Consider the following 25,854-nt stretch of genomic DNA (forward strand, 5'->3'; position numbering starts at 1 on the left):
AGTTCAATAAGACCTCTACGGTCAGTTAAATGTAATCAATAAATACAATAAATACAATAAATCAACTACCCTAGTGACCTGCTCTATACTCCATCTGGGAGGACAGTAGCAGCTACAAAAGTAAACTCCGTTTACCTCCGTTTACTCAATAACCGACTGTTGTAGCAGCAGTTGAGCTGTCTTGCAGTGATTTAAGTTTAGCTGTGTTACTTGCATGCCTGGACCCTTCTAGAGGCTGGACAGACCTGAGCTCCGGTAAGATGCCTGTTGTCTGTGCCCGGGGACAGATCTTGGTGCAGCCTGACAGGTGCGATCTTGGTGGTTTTCAGCTCCACACCTACGGCATAGCTTACTGCGGTCAGGCCCCTTGAAGTCATAGGAGTTTTGACCGTGGCCAAGGCACCTGTAATAGTCGAATCTCCGATTCGGCCTCCTTCCTGGCCTTCACCGTTTGGCTCACCGCCGACTCCTTCTCCTCACTAAGAAGGCGGATCTTGTGATCCGCCTTCTTACTGGCCTCTACCAAAGTCTTCCACTCCAACTTCGCCTCCACGACTAAAGCGTACAGTGTCAGTACGACCTGTTTCAGATCCTTACTATATTTTACGTAAGGGTATGCGATAACACATTTTTTCCTGACGAAACGATACGAAACGAAATTTGAAATGCTATTATTGGTTCGGAACGAAACGAAATTTAGATTTACTTCCGATACTTCGAAACGAAACGAAATTGAGGTCCATTTGATTCGAAATTTTTCGAAACGAAACGAAATTTAAAAAAAAATCCGCGGAATTTTTATTGAATAGTTTTTTTTTGCATTATATACATAATGCAAAAAACTAATAAAAAAACGGATAAAAGAAAATTAATTTTGTTTAATATTGTTAAAGAAAAATATTGTTACCCAAATTTCATAGGTAGAATCTAGCTTAATTTTACTTAATTAATTAATGTTTACCATTTTCAAAAGTATGCCTCTTTACCATAAACAACGTAAAAATATTCATCGCTTAATATTTCCAACAGGCCTCAGTAAAAATAAATTAAAGCAGATTTTTTAACTGCAATCAACAGATTTCATATTTATTGGATCTGTTCATCATTTTGAAAAGTATTACAGATTCAAAGTGCCACCCTTCCATTTCAATCGACATCTTGAATAAAGTCTCCAGGCAAATTTCCAACCAAATTCATGAAGATTTATTGAATCTGTAAGACTTTCCAAACAGCTGTTAGTTGCAGTAGTACACACTTAATTTTTTTTACCGGGATGTCAACAAAATGGTCAACTTTTACCGAGATTCGCACACCCGTGCCCCAGAAAACATGTTTTTTGCCGAGATTTCTGTCAAAATTGCTGGAAATCAGCAAATAATTTGCCGAAAATCAGCTAACAAAAATCATTTCTGCCGGAATATCAGTTATTTATTTTACTGGCGCACGGCTATGAGGATTTTTAAAGAGCTGCAGATATAAAAACTAAGTGTGTAAACTCGACTTTTCTAAATTTTTACTGATGGAAATATTAAGCGAGCATTGAGGGGCATTTTTCATCCATCTTTTTCTCTCGGCCTTTGAAGATAAACGAAAATCGTGACTGCTGGATGAAAACCTTTTTCGTTTAATCTCTTCACCTCTCACTCACTTTTCGTGAGAACGATTAGAAAAATTCTATTGTGCGCTGATGGGAGTCGGACCTTAACAATAATAGCTGTGAGATGCTCTTACTCTAGCAACACCATTCCCAGTAACAATTTTCCCAAGCTTCTTGGATTTATCTAATTCTTATTGCGGACTTATGATAGTAATCACCAAGCCAATTGCTCAGTTTTATTGGCGCTCTTATTGCTATCAATAAACCTCTCATAAATCTGTTGAAAAAAGCTTAAAACGTCAAATGCCTATTGACCATATGAACAGATCTATGCTTGTGATGAAGAGCGTAATAAATCCAATTTTCAACGCTCGAATAAAGCTCCAATTTTTGGTCATAATGCGGTCAAATGAATTACCTCCATAAGAATGTTTGTATTGCGAAGAGTTTATTACGGTGTTTAATTTTGGCAAAAAATTTCTGATCAAATTCCATGATGGCCATATTGAAAATGGAGAAGCATTTCGCAGTCAGTGAAATATATCCCTGAAATTCATGATTTTACGATATTTTCATCACCTTTTCATACTTTTTCTGATATATAATTGTATTTGATAATAATTTGAGCAAAAGTACGTATCGATTTGGTGGACATCCTAGATGTTGCGGTAAAAACTATTTTCTATTTATTTCCCTGAACTACGTTATATTGTCGGCGCGTGGTGTTCAACCTTATTTTTCACCAGCTTTGCCCATAAAATCGGACGCGCACTCCTTTTCAATGGTACTGAACCGAAAAAAACAACCTGAAAACAAATATTTTGTTGTCATCATCATAATTTTCATCAGCAATCCATTTTGTTATTATTTTTCTACAAAGCTTTGTTTCTCTTTTTTTAAAGCAACATTTTGACAGCTGCCGCAGCCATATTCCCTTTTTTGCGGGTGGTTTAAAAAGAGTTTCTAAATGCTCTTATAATAGGTTTATAGTGGTTATCTGGAGAGGGCCACTTGGCAATATCTTACTCTTATAGTGGTTATCATAAGGTTGCGGTGTATTATTCGGTTTTATTGTTAGGTCTTATGAATTGATCTTCAAAACCATTCTTAGAGCTGAATAAAACTTGAAATGTTACTTGGGTTTCACTAACTGCATGTAGGCATTAGGTTACAAACGTCCCGGATTATGCGGGACAGTTCTGGGTTCAACCTACTTGCCTCACATTGCCTGTCGCCCCGGAAAACGTTCTCCATTCCATGATGAATCTGTAAAGCCTTGAAATTCAAACCATTGGAAATAGAATGTAAAAACCCAGATGCATTATAAAATATATTGAAAGAGTAACATTAGAAAGGTCAAAAAAGTTTTTTAGGAGAATAGATCACATTTTTTCGATCATTTTGCATGGTTTTGCATTAGTTAAAAAGCATCGCCACCATTTCCGGATTTTTTTTTTGCTGATTACCAATAAACTATTTGCTGTGTTTTAGCAATAAAAAATAGGCATACGTGTTTGCTGAAAGCTAGGACATGATGTGATAATTCAATCGTGTCTGCCTTGTTACTATTCAGTCGGTAGCTCTGATAAGGTGGTCGCCAGTGTAACCAAATTAATTTGGTACAGAACCTTCCATACAATATGTTTCAAAAATCGATGTTTATCTTCCTCGATAGAAACTATCTAAACTCGATAGAAATATCCATTATTTATGGAAGAGAAGCGAAAGTTACAAGCACAAAAGATTTCACTTGAAAAAATATAACTGCTAGATGGAAAAAAAATGAATATAATGGTTAAAATCAACAGTTATAAACCTTTTCAGACCTTGAGAACAATGTATAAACCTTTAGCTATATAAACTATGTAAACTAATTTAATGCCATCAAACTTGAACGCAAACATTTACGTTTATTGCTAAATATTAGGGAGAGTGATAGTAATGGACCCCGTGCGTATAATGGACCCTCTGAACAAAAACCAAAAGTTAACGCTGGAATCAACGATTTCCTGCAAATTTCCATTGGATAAAGTTGCTTCACATATCATGGTAGTTGTTTTTGGCGTGCCAATGAAATAAGTCTCAAAATGATGTTTGTAAGAGTTTTTTTCCATCAAATTTTTACGGTAGGTAATCATCCAATCTATATACATAAAAATGAATTTCCGTCTTTTTTTATTGATTTAATCACCGTTACTCAGTATGGAGTCTGTTTCACAGAGTGGTAAGTGATCGCCCAGCAGAAAACGAGGTGGTAATCGCTGCGGTGATCGATATTCGTCTGAAGATGGTCGAGGCAAAGCAGTAGACCGAAACGTCACGCAGAAATAATTGTGTTTAGTTTTTGTTCACCGAGAAAAATGAATTTCTGTCTGTCTGAACCTTTTAGATTTCGAAACTACTGAACGGATCGGCGTTAAAATTTGTATGCAGAGGTTTTTGGAGCTGGTGAAGGGTCCTATTCGAGATCCCTCCCTCCTTTGGAAAGGGGGGCTCCCATACAAATGAAACATCAATTTCTTCATAGCTCAAGAATTATTCAGAAAATAAATCAATTTTAGGCGAAATGAAGTTCGTCGGGTCTGCTAGTGTTGAATAACCATAATGATTATAAAAAATCGATTAAAGACCCGGCAAATTTTCGTAAATATTTTTGTCGTTTGAAATTGCTCCGCATTTTCAACCCATCGGGGCAAATAGAAATGCGTGGTGCGGAGCAAGTTGAAACAACGGTTCAAAACGTCACCCTCGCAATTTAAAATGAAATGTTTTTTTCCAGAATTCACATTGGTCCGTAAATACATTCGGATAATATAAATTTATAAAAAGGTCCAAGCTTCTGAAAATAAATTTAATAAATTTTCGCCCATCCCGTCATGAATACAACCCACCTGCAATTTCCACTCAAGAATAGAATTAAAAGGGGTCATGTTCAAACTGCATGGTCTTGTTTTGGGATTCTCAATCTACTTTTCCTCGTAGTGAGCACTGGCTTTCAAAAAAATAAAACAGAGCATGTAACCATTTTGTTAACACCACCTTTCACTTCCCTAGTCCCCTATTTCTTCAATCGAGGGGTTTGTGAGAGATATGCTGGTTAATTAAAACACAAACGAATTGATCAAGCGAACCAAATAATTAACCATCCTGAAAAGTAATCCGAGTAAATATCAAAATGGACAATACAAGAAGGATTTGATTTTCAAAATTCTAGAACAAAGCCTACTATTTTATCACTTTTCCTTAACAGGAGACAATTTTGAGCTAACGTCTGAAAGATATTCAAAATCATCAGAAGTTTACATCAACATTTACATGGGACTCTTATGAGTGTCCTGGCAGTACAGTCACCATACCAACCTTGTGCATCTTGAGTTTCACTGAGTACTATATTTTGTTTTTTATACGGCAAAATTGGCCAATGTCTGTATATAGTGCAGTGTTTCCACTTGCCCCGATACGTGGGGAAGTTGAAACGATGCATATAAAAATATAATTTTAGTATACTAACTATTTATACGAAAGTTTGGTAAGGTTGCTAATTTTTTATGTATATTCTTTGCCCCGAACTAGCAAATGCCGCAAACGAACTCAAAATTTATCAAAGAATGTTTTCTTTTATAGCACTACAAAGTTCAACTTTGAAAAAAACCGTTTCAACTTGCCCCGATGTACCTTATAAAATTTTAAATAGAGTTTGAATGATTTAATTCAGCGGCGCAGCCAAATTTTTTTACGAAATGAAAATTTGAAATATTAAAAATCCATTTCGAAATTCCGCGAAATTCCGTTTAATTTCGTTAAAAGCATGATTTTTCCGTCGAAATTTTTGAAATTAATCGATACGAAACGAAATCAGAAAATCAGATTTCGCCATACTAAAATTCCGCGAAATTCCGCGGAATTTCGTTTCGAATGCCCTAAAACGAAATTTTTCGAAATACCGCATATGCTTAATTTTACGCGGGTATCCAAAAAGCACATGATTGCATCTGAAACGTCAGTAATCACCTCCATTGTCTGACCTTTGGGGTGACCGAATAAGGCCACTTCGTCTAGCGAAAGGGTCTTCCTAACTGCCAGACACCGCTCCTCCGTCTACTTTTTTGATTTTGTTGAAAGAATCATTGCTGTTGGGTCCCCCTTGTGACTGCCGTCGAAACCAGCTGGTGTAGTCGCCTTATTGATTTCATGGTTATTTGTGCCATGCGAGGGTTGACACTTGCGTGTTCAGAGCCAAATCAGCGCTAGTCGGGAAAGAGCATCTGAGACTACCCCACGCAGTTTGACAACTGTGTGACAGGATTGTACCGCGTTATACAGGGCTTGCCACGGTTTTATGAGACGGAAGACAGCCTGACCATTGCCCAGGTCGGTGCCACCCGGCCTCACTAAGAGAACAGAATGTCCAGACTACCAGCCCTCTCTTCACAATACTGCAATATTCAAAAACATAGTCAAATAACATGCTGGAATCAACCCTGATGTGCCGATGGCACTCTCTGGGCTTGTGCTTTGTAAGCGGCACACAGTCGCTTTGAAAGATTCTGCTTACGGACACTTGCGGTTTTTTTGGGAGGAACTTAGCAGAGGCCACTGCTACACCCCACCACGCCTTAGGCAGACTCCCTTACTCGCAGTCACTTGGGGAGGGGTCGTAAAGCCCTTGGACATAGTCCCTGCTGCCCCAATGATGTGATGTGTATAGATTGCAATATAACCGAGAGTTTACATTTCTAACTAATGCTTACCTTTCTCTTCCTTACAGATTCCATTGCCAATTGTCCAGCTAATTATTCCTGCGACGTTTCAAATCAATTTAAAAGCGCTTCTTGATAAATTTGATTCGATTTATACCATGAAACAAGATCAACTTAAAAAGTAGTGAAACCTACTCAAAGAGAACAAAACATTCCAGTCCAGAAACAGTCCTGCATCGATCCATGTAGAATCAAGATAGTGAAACCGTGAAGAATCGTGTCTAGGTGTGAAACCGTAACCATTGGAAAAAAAATCAAACAATGACGAGCTAATTGCACGCTGTGGGTGGAGTGTAGATCATAAAGTGAAGTTGGTGTGAAAATCGTCGTGAATTTGTGGAACGTCGTCGGCTACCCCGTCGTCGCGAAGGCGCTAATTTGAAGCAGCAGAAGAGGCCTTTGTTCCGGCAATCATCATGCTGTTGTCGTCGGGGTCGGTCAGTTCGGAGCGGTCGCATCAGCGGCTGCTCTGCGGACAGGCAGTGGCATTTGTTGTTGTAACCGTGTTCGTTGTTGGAAACTTATGTGCCTGGCAGGAAAACGTCCGACCGAAGCTCTACGTATCATTAGGTGAGTGTAAAAATTTATTATTGCGTTTATGAGGTAAGGGATATGTCAGGTGCATCCGATCTGTTCTATGACCTGACTCCAGATCCGTTGATGCAATCCGATAATGCACTATTCAATTGCCATAATATTGGTGTCAAACTTTATACATTTGTTAGACGATGATGATGTCTGTTTTTATTTTGCTAGTGTTGTCGCAATAAATTTTAAGCTTATTCATAATATGTATAGCTCAGCTTCTACGTTTATTTTTAGCATTAATTTTCCAGCGAATCCGTGAGTTCGTTTGTATAAATGCCTTTGTTCCACCCACCTGTTTTCGCCTGGCAAACGAATCGGATTTAAATTTATCAATTGCTCACACGTGCTGTTTCCGACGAACCAACTTTGAATCGATTCCGCCAGGGTGTATTGTAAAATTTTAATCAATCAGAAACCCAAAAGGTTCTTTGTCTGTGCGTGTATTCATGGTTTGGCATGTAACTTCCATGATTTCTTCCTGCTCAGCGAATTAAAGTATACCTCCCCAACTTGGCACAGGCAAAGAAAGTCGTTCCTTTCGGTCTTAATACGATTGGAAACAATTCGCATGCCAGCCTGGTGCTTCCGCTCCATTGCATTGGGGTCGGTCGGCAGAGAAGGAAACTCCACTTGTTGTTGTAGTAAAGCGCAAAGTGGCTTAATTAAATTAAAATTGTTTCACACACTTGGTTCTAAAGCGATTCGCGAAAAACTTTGTCCCACACACACGATGCGATCCGACGACGACCGGGGCGGAGAGTTCTTCCCATAAAATAAGCAGATTGAAATTGCGGTGGTCGTGGCAGCTCAGGAAAGTGCACAAACCATATCGGCAGGATTTACTACAGAAGGACCGCCACCGCTTCCGCCAGAACACCCGTGTGAGTGTGTTGAGTTTCGAATAGTTGGTCATCGGTTCCCAATGGAGGTGAGGTGTGTTCCGGAAATTTCTGACACGTTGCTCGGGCATCATGTGTCAGTTCAGAAGTGAACCATTAGAACTTGGACAGCTGCCGGGAAGGTCCTTTCAGTCATGACTCGAAAATGGATGGGGAACCTCTGCCACGTGTATTCACGTGGGTTGGATTTCACTCGTCAGAGTTCAGATCAACTGAACGAGTTCCCACAGCCAGGCTACAAATGTATAACAGATGAGCGCAGAAGCTTTGAGAGCTGAGAGTTTATTCAACAATTGTGGTCGAGATGAAGCAGAAGTTTCAATAGGTTTTCGAAGTGAAATTTATGCGCAATATGCAAACTTTATGGCATTTCCCGAGAGTGCCGGTAGCGCCATTGCTTGACGGGTTAGACTGCGGGACCTTGTAGAAAGGGTTCGTAGAGAAAATACTATTAGGGTGGGTTTGGAATTAAAACTTTGTTTTTTTTTCAGCATAATGAAAAAGTGGAATAGTAAGCGACGTTGATTTAAGGTGGATCGAAGTAAAATAAGGGATTTGATTTTTTTTTGTTTCTCGGGATTCTTCTTATAAGCACAAAAATGTAAAGTTAGCAATCACCAACATGTTAATAAGGTTTTATCACGAGTTAATGGCAGCATTGCAAATGATTTTCAGAAGATCTGAATTTCTGAATACTCTTTTTCGAGCATATCTTCAAAACATTTTGCAGATTGGCTGCACTAATGCGATTTTTGGACTTGTTAGCATCAAACTGTATTGTGTGGAAGTCGCTTTATGTATGACTTGTGCTAACTCCCAAAGCTCACGATCTGCAAAACTGTTGGCGACACGGAATAAAAGATTATTTCCGAAAATAATAATCAATATATTCGCGATGTGGATTGGGAAGATTTTAAATTCCTGCAGCCATATGAAATTTATTTATATTACATTCTCCTCGCATAGACAAAAACAATTCAGGTGAAGAATAAAATGATATTAATTGTATATACCACAAAAAACCTCCGTAAAGTGTTATACACGCCTGAGCCTACCAAATAATCGAAATTGAAAAAAAAACACATCACGTACCAATTCACCATTGGTGGTCGCGTCACATTGTATCCTATTATATAATAGGCGGCATTTTGGATGGTGATCGCTGGAAAGTTTTCACATTCCAGCCTTTCTTGTAGGTGGGACATATGACCCGTTTCTTCCACTCCTCCTGTAGTTGTTTTGTTACCCAAAATCTGAACATCAGTCTGTGCAGACAAGTTGCCAGCTTTTCTGGGATCATCTTGATGAGTTCAGTTCCGATACAAGCTTTATCAGCTACTTTATTGTTCTTTTGATTTTGAATAGCGTCCTCAGCTTCCCTCAAGGTAGAGGCTGGATGGTTTCCATCGTCCGCTTAAACTGACGTACGTGTCTTGACCGCTCTAGTGGTCCTCGCAGACAGATTGTTTATGTTCGTGTCATTTCTCACTACGCGAGATAGGAAGAGTGCAAAAAAGGGAAAAGGGAAGACAGGCTTAGGATTAGGACTGGGCTGGGACTGGAACTGAACCGGGGCTGGATTGGGACTGGACTGGCACTGCACTTCAACTGGACTGAGCTGGGACTGGGCTAGGACTGGGACTGAGCTGGAACTGGACTGGACTGAGACTGGATTGGAACCGGACTAGGACTGGATTTGGACTGAACTGTGATTAGACTGGGAACAATCTGGGACTGGAATGGGACAGAACTGGGACTAGACTGGGGCTGGACTGGGACTGAACTGCGACTGAACTGGGACTGAGACTGGATTTGAACTGAATTGGACTGGAATTGAACTGAGGCTAGACTGGGTTCGGACTGGAACTAAACTGTGCTTGAACTGGGACTGGACGGAGACTAGAATGGGATTGCTCTTCAATTGGACTGATACTGGACTGGGACGGAATTGGGACTGGACTGCGACTGAACTGGCCTTGAATTCAGACTAGAATGGGACTGGACTGGAACTAGACTATGACTGGACTGGGACTGAACTGGACTGAGACTGGACTGGGACTTAATTTGGACTGAACTGGGATGGACTCGGATTGCGCTGGGACTAGACTAGGACTAAACTAGGACTGAGCTGGGACTGGATATGGATTGAACTGCGATCGAACTGGGACTGGACTGGGACTGAGCTGGGACTAGACTGGGACTGGAGTAGGGCTGGACTGGGACTGGATTTGGACTGAACTGGTATTGAACTGAGACTGGGATGGGACTGGACTGAGTCTGTATTGCTTTTGGATTTAAACGGAACAGGGATTGAACTAAGACTGGACTGGAAATGGACTGGGACTAAGCTGAAACTGGACTGGGATTGAACTGGGACTGGAATGGAACTTGACTGATACTAGACGTGGACTGGACTGAGACTGAGCTGGGACTGGACTGGGGCTAGACTGGGACAGGATTTGGACTGAACTGAGATTGGACTGGGATTGATCTGGGACTGGAATGGGACTGAGCTTTGACTGGACTGGGAATGGATTGGGACTGAACTGGGACTTTACTGGGACTGGACTTGGACTGAACTGGGACTAGACTGGGACTGCACTGAGACTGGAACTGGACTAGGACTGAATTGGGACTGGACTGGACTGGGACTGTACTTGGGCTGGAATTGGACTTGGCTGAGGCTATACTGGCCTGGGACTGAGCTTTGACTGGACTGGGAATGGATTGGGACTGAACTGGGACTGTACAGGGGCTGGAATTGGACTTGGCTGAGGCTATATTAGGACTGTATTGGGACTGAGCTTTGACTGGACTGGGAATGGATTGGGACTGAGCTGGGACTTTACTGGGACTGGACAAGGACTGAACTCGGACTGGACTGGGGCTGGACTGGGACTGGACTAGGACTGCGCTGAGACTGGACTAGGACTGAACTGGGACTGGACTGGAACTGGACCGGGACTGGACTGGGACTTGGCTGGAGCCATACTAAGACTGGACTGGGACTGAGCTAAGACAAGACTGGGACTGAGCTGGAACTGGACTGGGATTGGACTGGGACTAAACTGGGACTGGATTGGGACTGAGCTGGGACTGGACAAGTACTGAACTGAGACTGGAGTGGGGCTGGACTGGGACTAGACTGGGGCTGGAATTGGACTGGGATTGAATTGGGATTAGACTAGGACTGGACTGGGACTGAGCTGATACTTGACTGGGACTGAACTGGACTGGATTTGAACTGAGCTGGGATTGGGATGGGGCTGGACTGGGATTGGGACGGGACTGGGACTGGACTGTGATTCGACTGAGACTGGACTGAGACTGGACTTTTACTGGACTGGGAATGAACTGGGACTGAGCTGGAATTGGACTGAGACTGGATTGGGACTAGACTGGGACTGAACTGGGACTAGACTTGGACTAGATTTGGACTGAACTGGGATTGGACTGGGATTGAACTGGGACTGCAATAGGACTGGACTGAGACTGTGTTGGGACTAGACTGGGGCTTGACTGGGTCTGAACTGGGGCTGGACTGGGACTGAACTGTGACTGGATTTCAACTGATCAGGGATTTGACTGGGATTGAACTGAGGCTGGACAAGAACTGGATTGGGACTGAACTGTGACTGGACTGGCTTCGAACTGGTACTGGAAAATGCTTGTTCTGGAACTAGATTGGGGTGGATTGGGAGTGGATTGCAATTGGACTGAAACCGTTTTTTTTTTATTATTTCAAAACCAGATTTTTATCTAATTATTTCATCGTGAATTGTGATTGTTGCATTCTTTCTTCAAGAGCCACGTCCGCATTTACCGAATATAGAATACGACCACTACTTCGTTTAGTATACCTGCGCTCAAGTTCTCGACATAATACTTGTGAGAAGAAGACTCTGCTGGAGAAGTGGATGTAAGGTATTATGTGTTTCGTCTACAAAAAGCGATAACACCAATTGTGAAACAGTTCGTGGGGCTATACCAGGCGGGATTCATGGGTGAATACCAGGCGGGATACTGGGTGAAACGTATCATCTGTTCATCGATTTGGAAGTTTGGAGGGGATAATATGAAAAGCTGGATAAAGTAGTAACTTTGAACTCTGCAAGGCATTTCAATCGAGTAGAGTTCGCTGTTGTACCAAAGTGACCATCTTCAAAACGCTCATAAGGTCGATAGTTCTCTACGAACGTGAAGGATGTGAACCATCTATGACGGGATGTTGATAGAAGGCGGTACATGAGGGTGAGAGGCTGTTTTTTGTTCCAAAACGTGTCACGGTGGTTGCGGCTCAGTGTCAATCAGTGAACTACCAATATTCGGACTCCGAGATCTGGAATTTGTTTGGACCCTTGACAATGTTGATAATATCAACTTTGTTGTTATGTATCAACTGGAAAAAACCAGAGCGAATCTGTGTATTATTGGTTTCATTTGATCGGCTGAAATAAATTTGGGAGGATAATATGCCAAATAATACGCTCTGATCTAGGCAGAGAATTCATCAACCAAGAATTGGAAAGGTTCCATCAGTTCTCCTTTTTTTGCTACCAATAAAATGCTACCAATATCAATTTTTTTTTTTAATTTCTTTATTATAGTGATTTTTTTGATGGAATAAGAAGGACAGATGATGGGAAAGTCTACATCGGCCAAACGAAACGAATGCTAGAGGTACGGATTGCAGAACATAAGAATGACTGTAAAAAGAGGAATCCGAAATCTGGCTTAGCAGTTCATATGATGAATGAAGGACACCTTTTCAATTTTGACAAAACTAAAGTGCTTGAACGTATTGCAAACCAGGAGGTCAGGACAATAGCGGAGGTATTCCACATCAAAAAACAAGGGGAAAGCAAAGCAGTAAACCTTCAGCGAGAATGTGGGAATTTTAACTCCATATACAACGGACTGTTGTATCGACTGGGTGGCGAACTGCATACGACGAGTGTAAACACGAACAACGACGACGCAATAAACGAAATGGGGTGTTGACTGACGGGAAGACTAAACTTGGGAGGGAAATTCGGATTAGTGTAATTTGACTGACCAAGCTGAAAGGTTACATCCAGCACGTTGTAAGTTTGTTTGAAAAATGTATAGTAATGAAAATTGTTAATCGTTTAAATAAATGTCTATTATAGACGTCTGATGATGGCTGAAGGTCAGTAAGCCGAAACGCGTCACGAAAAATAATGCTGTGAAGTTTAAAATATCACCGAGAAAAGCCAATCTAGCGGATTAATTAATTAAGTTCATCACTTACCAATATCAATATGATAATGGATCATTAAACAAACTTCCGGATTTTTAAATCCAGCGCGCTAAAACGTGTTAAAACAATCTCACAAAAATTGATCCAATTTTGGATAAATGAACTGAGGAAGCGACCCCGACTAGAAGGTCATATCAAAATTATATCAACATATGTTATACTAAATTTTTATAACAAAATTTGTTAGAAACATGGTGCAGAATGTTGTTAAAATATCTAAATTTCTATCAACAATTACACTACTGAAACAAAAAACTATCAAATTTTGTTACAATTCTATCATAAAAATAACATATTTTGTTAGAAATTTATAACAGAATCAGATACAAAACATATTGTTTCTGTGTAGTTGGAAATTTTTACAGGTCGTGATAGGTCTCCAGATTGTGGTCAACAATCGGAAATTTTTGGTTTTTGTCTGAACAAGAATATTTTTCAAGAACATGAAACTAACAATATTACAAATTAGGCAACCTTTTAAAATTATATCAGCGTTATGATATCCATGGCTGGGAGATTTTTCTACATCTATTTTAATTGCCTACTGTTGGACCATTCGGTGTTAAGCATTTTTGAAAATCATATTATGATAAAAACTGTTACAACATTTGAAAGATACTAGTCGACCCGGCAGACGTTGTCCTGCGTAGTAGGCGAAAGTGTTGTTGCCCATGCGAAATTTCCTTACGATTCTTAATTTTAGTTTTCTACGATTTACTCAACCTTACTCGTGATTTTTGCATGAGGAAATATCATATAAACCCGTCGGAAACGATAACGAACATATTTGCTGAAGGTTTGAAGACAATCCATCCAGTCATTTTCGAGTTATGCGGATACGAACACAGACCATTTCATTTTTATATATACTAGTCGACCCGGCAGACGTTGTCCTGCATAGTAGGCGAAAATGCGCGTTGTGAACTGCCCATGCAAAGTTTCCATACGATTCTTAATTTTAGTTTTTCACGATTTACTCCATCTTACCCGTGATTTTCGTATAAGGAAATATCATATAAACCCGTCGGAAACGATAACGAATGTTTCTGCTGAAGAAATGAAAAAAATCCATCCAGCCGTTTTCGAGTTATGCGGATACGAACACAGACCATTTCATTTTTATATATAAGATTGGCTGCTAAGAACAAAATTGTATCAAAATCTATATAATAAAAATGAGTTGAGTTTTCCTTCCTGACGATTTAACGCGCGAACGGGTTGACCGATTTGCAAGATTTTTTCCCTAATCGATTCGTTTTGGGATACACAATGTTTGTATATACAAAAGTTGGTGAATTTAACGGGGAGAGGGAAAAATATTTAAAATACAAATTTGGGTCAGCTGTTGAGGAAAAAAAACAACCGCAAAGAAATTGATCTAGAGTGCGGTGCTGCAAAGAGTTCAGTACGTGACATTTACAACATAAACACCCGGGCAAAGCTGGGTATTTTTTGCTAGTAAGTTATAAATATCACAATATGTAAAAAATGTGTTCAGTTTCTGTTATGCTCTTCTAGGCGAAGACCATTCCTAGTGTCCACAAAATAAATCACTTCACTTCATTATCACACAGCCCCAAATATTTTATCCCCATACACAAACAATTTTGGACAACAACGTGAAAGCAAATTCAAAAGTAACGCATGGCTTTCTGCGATCTTCATAAATACGATTTTTTTTTTAATTTCTGTAAATCTGAGTAAACTATTTCTGAAATCTACATTATCTGATTCTGTAGTTTGTACAATGTACAAGATTTCTCCATAGAAACTTTAATATGTTTTAATAGACTTTAAGTGTAGCTATCCGAATAACCATCAAATAAAACCAATTAGCGTTTGCGTTATGAACTTCGGAAACCTTCTAGAAAATCTTCATAAACAACTGTTATAAGGTACAACATTATAAACAACTTATAGAAATATGTTCAACCTGTTACAGGCAAAACTCATCTACTGATTAGGACTGAGAAAATGATCCATTAAAGTGGATGATCTTTAGGGCATTCAGTCTAGCATTGGTTCAAGAAATACTGATGCATCGATTCCATATCATCCGGTGCCGAACACCTCCGGAGAATTCTTATAATTCCACCAACCTATTTTGTACAAAAGAAAGTTATTTGAAAGTTATTTACCTGCATGGATCACTAAATCCTGATGATGAAAGCTAATTCTGCTTAATTTTATTTTGAAAGGTTTTAAGCAACATCGTTCTTGTTTTTTTTCGTTATATGAAAAATAACCAGGGGAGTTGGTACTGGAGAAACAAAACATGGAAAATAGAACAAATTCCACTTTAGATCATGTTTCATGTTTCACAACCATATGGCCCATGAATTGTAATTAATGCCACCGGTATACAACCACCCTAATGAATATGTTCCATCACGTCCCTGAGTATCGAATCAGGCTGTTGATGCAAAAGCTCCCCAGTGTTACTTCTAAGCAGGCAAGCAACACGAGTGTTCGACCATTCCGTTTAATGCTCGAAATAGATGAGGGAAAGGAGGACTCGTCCACTCACACCACACCCATACGGACGGGCATGACTGGGAAAACTTTCACCGTCATAAATATGCATACGGCTCGAGAGTTCTAGTTTGGCTACCGATGCATAAACATGTGGATGCTGGATGTTGCCCAGATATCGAGCTTTTATCCTTCTTTGTGTTGCCCGGATGGACACACGAAGGAAGCACCTTAACGCTTCTGCAGGACGAGCGATTGAAAACCGGTAAACCGCCGAGTTAAGCTTATTACAAAACTTGCTGGGGCGGCTCAGATAACATTAAATTTAGAGTCCATCATTCAGTTTAGTGCGGATTATTTTTAAAGTTGCAAGCAAATAGCGTAGAACATTAAACATTTAGAGTTTATTTCAACGTTCCGCTGTTTCTTAAAATCTCCAACATTAATCAGGCGTAAAATTTTAATAAATTAACATTAGCCCAAGAATATATGACCGGAACGTGCCTCCGGCTGGGTTCGCATTCGAAACGAATTACACGTGCCAGTTGAGGTTGATATGATTTGCGTGCGCCTTCAAAGCTAAAGGATGCCATTTGCACGCAATGGGATATTTCTCCACCCCAGCAGAGCAAACGAACGAATGAATGAATGTAGGGCAGGCAACCCAACAGCATGGTGACGTCAAGCCACGCAGGAACACGATAAGGTCGGTAGGGTTCTGATGCTTTACACATGTATGTATATTTGAATGGGATCCTTTGTTTACGCACCAGTGTCGTTGCGTTGAATAACATTCTTCGAAACAAAATCATTAGAAAATACATAAAAGTTTAATTAGATTTTTGAAAATCAATTATATTGTGTGAAGAAAAAACACAAAATAACAAAACAATTTGGACTTCAGTTCACTCTTTTCTTCTTCTTCTCAGTTCACTCATTCTGAGTGTAAAATTCAATTAACTAATTGTACGTTTCAATTAAAACAAATTATCATGCAAAAGAAGCCACAGCAAATAATTTTGAAAATTCAACGACGGGTAAAATTGCACCTCACCCCATCAAACGAATTAACATTCGATATTCAATTAAATTTGATTGAATTTTACAAGCAAGCACCGTTTAAATTTATTTCAATTTGAAAGAATAGTAGGATCGATTGAATGTTACGTTTATTTGCATGCTCCAAATATGTGCATGAAAATACATTTAAAATCACAACATATTTTTATCTGTGAGATTATATCTCTCAGCCAATAATTAGTGGATTCGTCTAAGAGATGATTGCATGTATTAAATGTTTTTTGCATAATAATTCATGTTTTCTTCGTTTTTTCTAATTATTCGCCACTTTAGGTCGTTTTAGAAGATGTTCCTCCATCATGTCCCCCAGTAATTGTCTATTGGGCGCAGTTTGAGGGATTGAGATCTTTCGGCATAATATCGACTTCATTCACCTTATTATATATAAGTACACTCAGTATATTTTCTGATGGTCAGTCCTATTGTTGCGATATTGCCTGTATTTCTTATGGAGAGCGATACCGCAACAATAGGACTTTATCACTACCGCAATAATAGGCTCAAAGGACGCATTTGTTTAATGGGCAAATATTGATTTTTGATCTTCTTGAATGGAATTTTGTTAAACAAATACTGTTCAAGGGGTTAATTCGAAGAGTTTTGTCGGATTCACAATTGTTTCCTATGCTATAATGACCAGAATGGACGTTTTACCCTATTGAAATATTTATTTCATACTCAAACACTTTGTTTTGTAAATTGCTCTCATGATGTTTTGGCACAATTATTCATTAGTATTTTGCATTTTTCATACATTCGTGTTCACTAGAAAAGAACACAAATATTGTTTTCTACGTATTCATTTAAATTTCACTACAAATCTTTTTGGTATGTACAGTAAGTTTTATTAGATACAAATAAGGCCATAAAATAGTAGTTTGTGCAACTAGTTGCAAAAAGATGATTTTTTCAGCACGAGTTGTACGTTTATCCAACGAGGCTTGCCGAGTTGGATAAATACTACGAGTGTTGAAAAAATCGAGTTTTGCAACGAGTTGCACACGCTATTTTTTGCAATGACGAAAAATGGACTTTAATATGATAAATCATTACCAAAATTGTACAATCGAATTTACTCCACTTGATCATTCATGCCAATAAATTATGTTGCGGCAGAGAACAATAAGATTCCATCTTATCGTGCCAAATTGCATAGCTTGAAAAGCTATGAAGCAATGGATGCAATTGCCTTTGGAAAATTGTGATGTTATGTTCAACAAACCATTTCATTTATTACGAGACGCTTAGAGTACACTATTTAAACACTCACCCAAACTAATTCAGCTAAATGTAGTCATGTAACTACTGTCCCAATGTAGGTTTTTCATTATAGCACCCAAATGAGTGCTATAATGAATATTATGCAACCCATTTGAGTTGCATAATGGTCATTAAAGCACCCATTCTGTTGGTATGGAAAAGTAGGCCGTTTTATCACTCAAATGACAACTGTAAACAAGGTTTTATGATCAGGAATTGCAAAAAATATTTTTTTTAACTACCTGATTTTCATTTTGGATGTCAAGGTGCCAATTATTTTGAGTGTATGATACCACAGCACGTTCTTCGTGTAGTGCAGTGGCTCTCAACTTTCTTCTTGATAGGAACACCTCCAGACCTTTGCATAGCCTTAGTTTTTTTTTGTTGAAAATGGTCCTACAATCTAACATGTTAAATCGGTTTCAGTCAAATAATACCGGGCTTCCGACGAAAAATCAAGGATTTATGTATTTTGACTTAGCACTTAAGGTCCTGTTAAGAAATTTATATTCACCACATGTTTTCAAATCCCATTTCCAAAAGCCCAGATCTGGCCTAATAATTTTGATTGTTCAGCATAAGTAAGAAAATGATTCACAAATTGTTTCAGCCTGATGCGTTAACGGTTCTCCCAGGCAGTGTTGTAAAATGTCATTTGCATTCGTTTGTATAATTTTCCCAGAACTTTTTTCAGAAGGTAGCTATCAATTCATGTTGTATGACGAACTTATAGCGGTTAAATGGGCCTACAACTTTGTCTAACGAGACTTTGCTGTAAATATGTAATCTGGGGCGTGGGAGGCAAAATGTCATTCAAATGACATTATGTCAAATGACACGTGACATTTTGGAGAGTTTTCACTCTCCAGCCTTTGATGTTATACTTAGAGCAATGTACCCTTGGACAAAAATATAACCCTACTCAAGCGTTATGAGTACATTCAAAATTATGGAAGAAATTTTGCTTCTAAAGAAAGTTATGAACAAATTAGTCAAATGACATGCAGATGACATTTTACAAGCCTGCTCCCAGGTCGTGCTTCTGAAAATTTACTAAAAAAGCACGTGGTTTCCATGATGACCAATTTCTGGGTTTGTTGTATAATCACCTTAAAATAAAAATGTTTGATGTTTGCGAAGATCAAAATAGTTGCAAGACCATGTTAAAGGAGGCTGGTTCCGATTTACCGGTTAGGTCTAGAAAATTTCTTTGACTTCTCTGGGCATAAGCATTTTATCGGGTGCAATGCAAAATAGTAACTTGGCTTTGAAACCACAGCTTAACACTAAGTTTTTGTTTTGATCTCGACGAAATCAATTTCGGCCATTAATGCTTAAAAATATTATTCGACTCAACTGAAATTGCACGCTTGCTGAGATGTTAGCCGACATCTTGTTTGCTGAAACTTGGTGCCCACCTTGCGAGGTGTAATGCCAATGAAGAAGAAAATTTTTTTTCGGAATTCAGATTCCAAATTCGGGATTCCAAAGTTCTGAGCATTTAATTCAAGATCCAGAACTTGCAATTCCGGATGAAACTTTGTAATTCTGTTCGTTAGCCAAAGTACACGAATTCTTTAACCACCTCGATTTCGTCACCACCTATATAAATTTGGGGAGGGTGGCTCACGTTTTCCTATCGAATCTGTGTCAAAAGGTCGAAGGTCAAAAGGTTTAAGGACAAAAGGCCGAAAGGACATAAGACTGTAAGGACAAAAGATCGAAGGTCAAAAGGTCGAAGAACAAAAGGTCGAAGAACAAAAGGTCATAGGTCAAAAGGTTGAAGGTCAAAAGGTCTGAGGACTAAAGGTAGAAATGGCAACAGGTCGAAAGGACAAAAGGTCGAAAAAATGACTGACGAAAAAAAGGTTGAAGGAAAAGAAGGTTGAAAAAATAACTTAATCAAAAGGTTGAAAAGCCGAAAGATTGAAGAGATAAAAAGTAAACAGAAAAAAAAGTCGAATTGACAGAGATTGGAGGTTTCATTCTATTAATCATAGGCTGTTCTTACGAGTTATGCCTTATATTTGAAACAGACGCTATTCTTTAGAGTTTACTTAACCCTCTAATGCAAATATTTTGTTTACGCTTAAAATCACTATTTTGCTTTCTAAAGCCGATCTGAACACATTTTAGACAAAAAAATCGCAATTTCATGAATTTTACCTTTTTTGAAATTTAGTTTTTCTAGTTTTTAATTAATTTTGAACCAGATTTGAACAAGCATTGAAGTTTATATTATTGATCGACATTAAAAACTTTATGAAAGCTGAACAATTAGAAATTACAAAAAAATATCAACGTATTCCATCTAAAGGCAATCTGGGGTGTTGTAGGGTTACTATTTGACTTCATTGAATGAAACAATAGGGGAGAGTGTACCCAAACCGACCCCCGGTCACATCTCACAGATGGCGTTGTTGGAAGGTATGCCTGTATTGTCACTAGAATACTACCGCAGCACTGCTAATTTGGACGTTAGCAGCCATCTTCCAAGGTTGCATTTTCCGGAGGTTCCGAGCCATATTGTGTTATGACTACGCCACTTTGTGTTCGAATTGATTTTTTAGCTGCAGGAGATATCGGTAAAATATGTTTAGCGTGCATTGAGAAATTGAACGATAAGTTATCCTTATTGCTTATGGTCTTGGCTATGTTGCACGCTACTTAGGTTAGATCGTATGAGGTGGTATTGTTGAACAGCGCGTCATTTTCCGAAAAAGTCGGGGTGGTCCGAAACCGACCCCCCATTTTATTGCACTCTACTTTTTACCGCATGATTTGAAAGGGGAAAAGAGAGTGAACGAGTTTCTAAATTATTTTTTAGATATTTTTTCTGAGATGGGACAAAAAGGGGAAAGAGAATTTTTATCTAGCTAAGACGGTATAATATGCCAATAACTTATTACTTTTCAACACAATTTTTGCCAACTTTGTGCTAAGTCGTAAATGCATTGCCTGTTAGTTTGAAACTATCTTAAATCTACAAGGGTCAGATGGACCCTTGGCTACTCCCCTGGACACTGGTCTAGCCAATTGGCACGAGGGAAACACAAGTGACACTGTGACCGTATTGTAACGCTTGGTCAATGTTCCAATTGTCCAGGGAGCGGTACTATTTCGCGCGCGCACTTTACAAGGTGGTCCTATCCGAGTGAGAAACACCGGAGCCGACGGCATCAGTCTTTTCTGAACACCACCATGTGCTTTAGGCTTCTGATATGCACTTTCTTCACCGTCAGCTCGGACCACTATACACCGGTACTGTCCTTTACTACTATTTGCACCACGCTCGCTCGGAAATTTAGTGTGATACGAATTTGACCTAGCTGGCTTAGCTCGGTTAGAATTTAACGTTCACTTTTCAATCACTTTTGGTGTCTATTATTCGTAACTGTCCGTGGTGCAGCCAAGCATAGGCCCGTACCAATTTTAACTTTTAATGTTCTTCAACTTGTTGTGTTTTAGCTGATAACTTTTTAACCATCAACTTTAGTCTAATTTGTATGTTTTAACATAGATTATATTCACAAATTCTCACAAACTTTGAAACTTTGGTACAACGATTTGCTCGAAAACGTGGCAAATTCGCGGGTGTCACTTTTTCATCACTCCTCTGGACCGGTTGAATTACTAAGAGAGCCACCCTATTGCGGCCTTGCCCTTTTATCCTATTCTTGCCGCCCCTAACTGCCGTAATATGAAAAAGTGGCGTATGCGCCATTTTCCAACATACATGTTTTCCATTTTTCTGTTAAAGAGTACGATGAGTACTACTCGTTAACATCATTTTTGGGAAATGGCTTATACGTCACTTTGCCAGATTACGGCAGCTAAGTGCTTGTTTTCTTTTTTTTATTTCTTTATTTAATTTTGTATGAAAATATTCAAATGCAAATAGTGTAAATAATTATAATAAATAGTGTAAATAAATATTCGAATAAATAATGTAAATAGGAAATCCAATAAATAATGTATATAATTAATGTAAATAAATAACATAAATAAATATATATTTTCAACACCAACCAGGAGGTAAACAAACAACTAAATATAATATACAAACTTGGACTCAAACGTCATCTTTTAATTGATATAATTGTTTGTTTACACCCTACAGCTACTATACACAAAATAAATATCAGTCAAACATACATGGACCACAGACATTTATTTTATATACAGACATTTAATAATAAATTAGTAGACGAACACGGAAACATATATTAACAATTTTTTGGGGGTCTGAGCTAAAATAGCCCAAGAACCAAGGGGTTTTAATTGTAATGATTATTTTGATGAAAATGTATGAATAACTATGAATTGAAATCTCTCTATCGTCGTTGCAGAAGCAACCCCGCCTCAATACGACAAATAGAAGCACAAGTTTGTGATTCAAACGCATCCGACTAATATGCAATTCTGATACACATAGTTGGGTAGAGGGAAAATGTGTGGCCAACGCAGATTCGATGGATACGGGATGTTGCGATGGGTTGTTCCTGGCTTGAAAGAAACGGTTTTGACAGCAGTGTCCATTTCACACAGCTTCAAAGCTGAAATTTATTTTCTAATTATCAATTGAACTTATCATTCATATCTATTCATATGAAGTAACTTGCAAACTAGTTTCAGCCCAATTTTCAAGCTGCATGCCCCACCGCCAATCTAAACTATTCTAATCAAATACTATTTCTTCAGTATGGGAGCATATGCATACATGCGTTGCCAGTTTCACAAAATTTATCAAAACTTCACGCGACACGGGGAATAAATTGATATCCCATCGTTATTAGCAGGTTATGAAACAACTTCTCGCAACGGCAGCTGTTGTATAATTGCCGAAGTAACAATTGAGGTTGCATCAGAGTTTTATATCGTTCTTCAAAACCTAATCTCAAAACATTCCATGCAGTCCTCGCAGTTTCCACAACCTTCTATAGGTTGACCAGTTGGCCCAGTTTTATTGCAATCATTAAAACCTGATATGCGTTCCAGTTCAGAACCAACGGTTTTATTATATACTTCAAGTCTCACATAAAGCAGTCTCCTCCAGACTCGGTGGTTTTGAGAACCCTTATATAACCACGATACAACCACTTCATGACTATGATATAACAAACAAGCTGACAATAGACAGTTGTCAACTCTCAGGTTGATTATTTGTTTATTGTTTGTACTCGAATAGGAATATGTTTTTCTTCCTGCAATATATGGATTACATGTCAGCAACAAAAATATAAGAATTATTATCAATAGAATTAGTTCAATAAAAGTTAATATCTGGCTTTAAGTGTTCTATGTATGTTTGAAGGCATGCCAGGGATTTTTCATGGTGAAACCATGATAAATAATCAGTATTTTAACAATGCGCCTCGTTAATTTGTGATTATTTAGAATTTTTCAAGTTTAATTAATTGGCCCTCATTAATTACGTTGGAAATAAATTCAATGAATAACCACTTTGTTTGATCAAATAATCAAATCATTATTCTTAAAACTTATAAGGATGGCCAATTTTACCGTTTAAACGTGTGACAAATAATTTGCATGATATTTCGATTATGAAATTCATTATTTTATTCATATTGGCGATATTTTTTCGAATAAAACTTTGATTGCATAAAATATGCCTCTATATAACAACTACTCCTGGCCTAGATTATCTTGGCCTTTCTCAAAACCATGTTACGACTAGCAAGTTTTATCATCGTCAAACTAAAAGCTTAGCATGCCTTAGTTTTATATATAATAACAACATGACAACGTAGACATATATAAAAAACATAAATAAACTTTAATTGCCCTCGGAATCGCATCCAAGTAATTCTAAAAATAAGTAGGGTAAAACGACCTATTAAGTGCCGCATCGAAACAAAATTGATTTCGAAAATTCTTCAAAAATAAACTGCTTATCTTTTTTCACATTGCAGTAGTAGAATAGGATGCTCGTTAACTCTAGTTTCGTAAATATTACGTCAATTGTGCTAAACTTATGTTGTTTTGTTTTTATCAAATACCACAATAATAGGACGCTGTTGCCTATTGTTGCGGTATTTTTTGAAGGTCAGTCCTATTGTTGCGGTATTGTATGTATTTCTTATGGAGAGCGATACCACAACAATAGGACCTTAGCACTACCACAATAATAGGCTCAAAGGAAGCAATTTTTTAATGGGAAACATTAATTTTATATCATTTAAATGGATTTTTTTTTCAAACAATAGGTGTTCTAGAGGTTGATTCGAAGAGTTTTAGCGGATCCATAATTGTTTTTGATGCTATTAGATCCAGGATGGACTATTTAAACCAGGCTACTGACATCCTATTGTCTAGCCCATCGCCATATCGTAGCCAGGATGTCCTGGGTTATAATTTTTTTTCATACTGCATTTCAATGATGACAGCGGTCTATGTCTATTGATGATTATTACACCGCGCTTGGCACCGGCTCGATTTAAACATTACCGCAACATTAGGACATACCACAACGATAAGACGTTTTACCCTATTACAATTAAATTGCATATAGAGACAATTGTTAAATGGTACATTTTGTACCATAAAAGTGTTTTACTCGTGTTAAAGTGGTAAAGCATGTATGAATGAAATTCAAATTTTCATTCTCCTCATCGGCAAATGCTGTTTAAACAGTTTTTTCAAAGACATAAATATATAAGGGAACTGCTCCTGGATTTCATCTCATGGCTCCGATGTTCATCCCATCAAAATCCTATCATTGATTTGTATTTTTTTTCAGCAGTAGCACGCCCCAGATAAAGATTGTCGCTTCAGTTCCCTTTGTTCTGCTGTCCGAAACATGTGTGGTACCTAACTGTCAAATCGTATGTATTTTTCCTTCATTGACATTTAGATCCCCTATCCTCGCCAGCAAAAGATGTTCCGGACAGCGACAATCTTTATCTAGTAACTAAAATATCTTTTGTTCAGTGAGATAGAACAGAACAGTTCTCCCCATAATTCACGATGGAGAAAAAACTGCAGTTTTGTTTGTATTTATTTTCGACTGAAATCGAAATGAAAAGACTCCGTGGTCAAACAGTTTGTGCTGAATTTTATATTTGGTTTTTATCCATTGTAGTAGTTCAAAGCTTCGTATTCCTATGCAGGTCTTCTTCAAGATTAAAGGTTATATGTGGGTTTTATGCAGGACTTTACGAAGCATGGCAGCTTTTATGAATCTTGATTAAATAAAACCAACATAAAACTTAACTGCTGGCTTTATGGCAGTTCATTTTTTTAGCTCTAAGGAGGAACACAAGAGCATTATAAAACCTGAAGAGCTGTGGTAAAACCACAGAATTCAAAACGTAGTGCAAAGTTTTTAACCGCAGGGTATATCATGAGGCTAACATGATGATACTTTTATGCCCAGGGAAGTCGAGACAATTTCCAAACCGGACCGGCATTTCCAAACCAGACCGGCATCGGGAATCGAACCCAGCCACCCTTAGCATGGTTTTGCTTTATAGCCGCGCATCTTACCGCTAGGCTAAGAAGGGCCCAGTCTTTATGGGTTCGATATTTGGTCAGATTAGTAGGTTTAATAAATTGAAGGATGATTAACACTGGAACCCTTTGCTCCCAACTCTATTAGGAACAAATCACTTTACCTTCAAATATTCCTATATTTCAAACATAATTCATACCTCGCGAATTCCCTGGTATCATTTTCCAGGGAATTTGAATTGGGGCGTATCCAACCAAAGAAGAAAAGCAGTGTACTAATATAATATGCATTTATAAAAGTTTAGAAACCAAGACGATATTTGATTCTCCATATTTGCATAGCAAAAATTTCAATAAAACTGCTAAATCTTCATTTTGAAATTTACCTCCGTCTGCAACTGTTTGCGCCTGATTCAACCTGCTTTCTGAATGGCATTGTTTTCCTTC

At 38.4% G+C, this 25,854-nt stretch overlaps 1 protein-coding gene across 3 annotated transcripts in view; it reads left to right on the top strand.

The window, feature by feature from the left end:
• LOC134211975 (semaphorin-1A) overlaps window positions 1-25,854 on the top strand; it is a 597,712-nt gene that overhangs the window by 92,554 nt on the left and 479,304 nt on the right. For all 3 annotated transcript variants that reach the window (XM_062689410.1, XM_062689412.1, XM_062689411.1), the window contains exon 2: window positions 6,366-6,927. In XM_062689410.1, the coding sequence (XP_062545394.1) occupies window positions 6,774-6,927 (154 nt within the window). In that variant the 5' untranslated portion in view covers window positions 6,366-6,773. The remainder of the gene's footprint in view (window positions 1-6,365; window positions 6,928-25,854) is intronic.

Source organism: Armigeres subalbatus, chromosome 2, assembly GCF_024139115.2.
Source record: "Armigeres subalbatus isolate Guangzhou_Male chromosome 2, GZ_Asu_2, whole genome shotgun sequence".
Classification (NCBI taxonomy): Eukaryota; Metazoa; Arthropoda; class Insecta; order Diptera; family Culicidae; genus Armigeres; species Armigeres subalbatus.